Consider the following 2,408-nt stretch of genomic DNA (forward strand, 5'->3'; position numbering starts at 1 on the left):
GTCAATCAAAAATTTAGGCATGCAGAGCCACACACATGTTCGTTTTTAGAGCAAATGCCTCGCTTTGTTAGAGATTTGCTCTGGTCAATAGATTCCTGAAAACAATTTAACTCTACACATTATAGATTATTTCCTCTGAGTTAACAGGCTGGAGATATTTAAAAACTGGCATGAATAGAGAGGTTTGTTCTGAGAGACGTTTTTTCCCTCTGGAAAACTTCTTACATTAAAAACTTCTAGTCATAGGTAATTGCTAACATGGAACATTTATTGGTTTAAAAAAATAAACATGCAGAAGCCATCCTCCTTAAAAACAACACATACAATTACCCAGCGGGGATTTTAGAGGAAAGCAACAACCCTGCAAGGCGTGGATTCCTCCAAAATCCCCAGCAGAAATGTATTTTCTGTGGGAGTCCACACTCCAGCTGTGCCGTGCAGCAAGTCCAGCCAAAGGCAATCACATTACAGAGCATTTGCCTTGCAGTTTATCTTTCTTTTTCTGCTGTTTGGATTTCTTTCCATCCACCTGGAGACTGATAGTTCTCCTCTGCTCCAGATTCAAGAGCTCCTGGAAGAGCTCCTGCACGTTGTAGTTCATTTTGGCTGACGTCTCCATGAAGGCACACTTCCACTTGCTGGCCAGCGCCTGCCCCTCGCTGGCATCCAGCTCCCTCTGCGTGTCATCACTTTTGTTGCCCACCAACATTATCGGGATTTTCTGGATGTCGCCTTTGATCTGACAGATCTCATCGAAGATGGGGTGAAGATCCTCCATGGATTGCCTGCTGGTGACGGAGTACACCAAGATGAAGGCATGCCCTTTGGATATGGAGAGCCGCTGCATGGCAGGGAACTGATGGCTGCCCGTGGTGTCCGTGATCTGCAGGGTGCAGATGCTCTTGTCACAGCTGATCACCTGCCGGTACGTGTCCTCGATGGTGGGGATGTAGGTTTCCCTGAAAGTGCCCCTCACAAAGCGCAGGACCAGGGAGCTTTTGCCGACCCCCGCTGCTCCGAACACCACCACCCTGTAATCATTGCTCTGCTCAGGCATGTTCGCTGCGCCGAGACGTGAGGGGAGGTTTTCACACAAAAAGCCCGAGTTCCACCAAGTTTACACACCCCTATGCAGAGGTGGGCTGCGGAGAGGGAGGGGGAAAGGGTGCGTTATTGAAGTCAGCAATTAATAAATCACTCCCATCCTTTTGCCGTGAAATAAACCACTGCTCCTCCCTACCCCAGCCATGCAGCCCATGCACGTTTAACGCTACGAGACGAGAATAAGAATTCACCTGCAGCCATCAGCTCCACCGAGCAGCGAAACGGGGCTGAAAGCGCCTGGCAGCCGCGGGGAAGAGGTATTCCGGCTCCAGGGAAGCCGTGCTCAGCCCCGGGAAAGCCGCGCTCAGCCCCCGGCAAGGCGTGTTCCCGCCCCCGGCAAGCGGCACCACCCTCGCCCGGAGCGCCGCCGCCGCCGCGGCAGGGGAGGGGAGGCTCCGTGCCTTCGTAAATCCAGCCTTCCACTCAACCGCCCCGGGAAAATAAATAAATGATCAGCACGACCGCCTGAATTAAAGCCGCTGCAGCCGAGCTCTGCTGCTCCATCCCTCACTCCGCTGCTCCATCCCTCACTCCGCGCACAAAGGCGAGTCTCGCCCTCCCTCCCTCAGCACCCCGCACCGCAGACCCCCAGGAACTGCCGGGCTCTGCCGTCTTTCATCCACCCTGCGCATCTCCCAGCTTAAATTTAGGGCTGATTTAATTAAAAAACTTCAAAGCCGGGTCAGTTTTTCGCCCCCACTGGCATTAAGCGGGGCAGGGATGCCCTGAGCAGCTTCTCAGCCCTCCCCGGGTAAACCACGGAGCCCTGGGGCTATGGCCAGCAAGGTCCACTCAGGACCTTCTCCGTGTAATCCCTTCCAACTCGGGATATTCTGTGATTCCACTGTTGGGTTTGTCTCCCTCACACCGCCGGATGAAATAAGAGTAGTTGTGTGTCACAATCACAAGCCGTGTTTCTCCTCGTTTATTAGGAATTTCCCCCAACGCAGTCTCTCCAAACGCCCTCATGCGGGGACACCGGAGCTCGCACCACCCGGTGCCTGACAGGGGCAGGCGGCCGTGTATCCGCACTGTTCCACCTCCGGCACGGCCGGGGAGGAGAGCTACCCCCGGCTCTTCTCGGCCGCCTCCCCGGGCTCAGCTCTCCCCTCACGGCCCCTTCCCGCCTGTGGGTCCCCCGGCTCGGCTCTGCCCTCACGGTCCCTTCCCGCCCCGGTCCCGGCTCTGCCCTCACGGCCCCTTCCCGCCCATGGGTTCCCGCCCCGGTCCCGGCTCTGCCCTCACGGCCCCTTCCCGCCCATGGGTTCCCGCCCATGGGTTCCCGCCCCGGTCCCGGCTCTGCC

The 2,408-nt window shown here is 56.2% G+C and overlaps 1 protein-coding gene across 1 annotated transcript; it reads right to left on the minus strand.

Moving 5' to 3' along the window:
- Positions 1 to 247: 247 nt before the first annotated feature.
- Positions 248 to 1,468, minus strand: DIRAS3 (DIRAS family GTPase 3). Its single transcript, XM_054638486.2, has 2 exons — positions 1,296 to 1,468; positions 248 to 1,142 (listed from the first exon to the last, which is right to left on the minus strand). Exon 2 carries the CDS (start codon positions 1,055 to 1,057, stop codon positions 461 to 463), a length of 597 nt encoding a protein of 198 aa, XP_054494461.2. The 5' UTR covers positions 1,058 to 1,142; positions 1,296 to 1,468; the 3' UTR covers positions 248 to 460.
- Between the last annotated feature and the right edge of the window lie 940 nt (positions 1,469 to 2,408).

Source organism: Agelaius phoeniceus, chromosome 8, assembly GCF_051311805.1.
Source record: "Agelaius phoeniceus isolate bAgePho1 chromosome 8, bAgePho1.hap1, whole genome shotgun sequence".
NCBI classification, from domain to species: Eukaryota; Metazoa; Chordata; class Aves; order Passeriformes; family Icteridae; genus Agelaius; species Agelaius phoeniceus.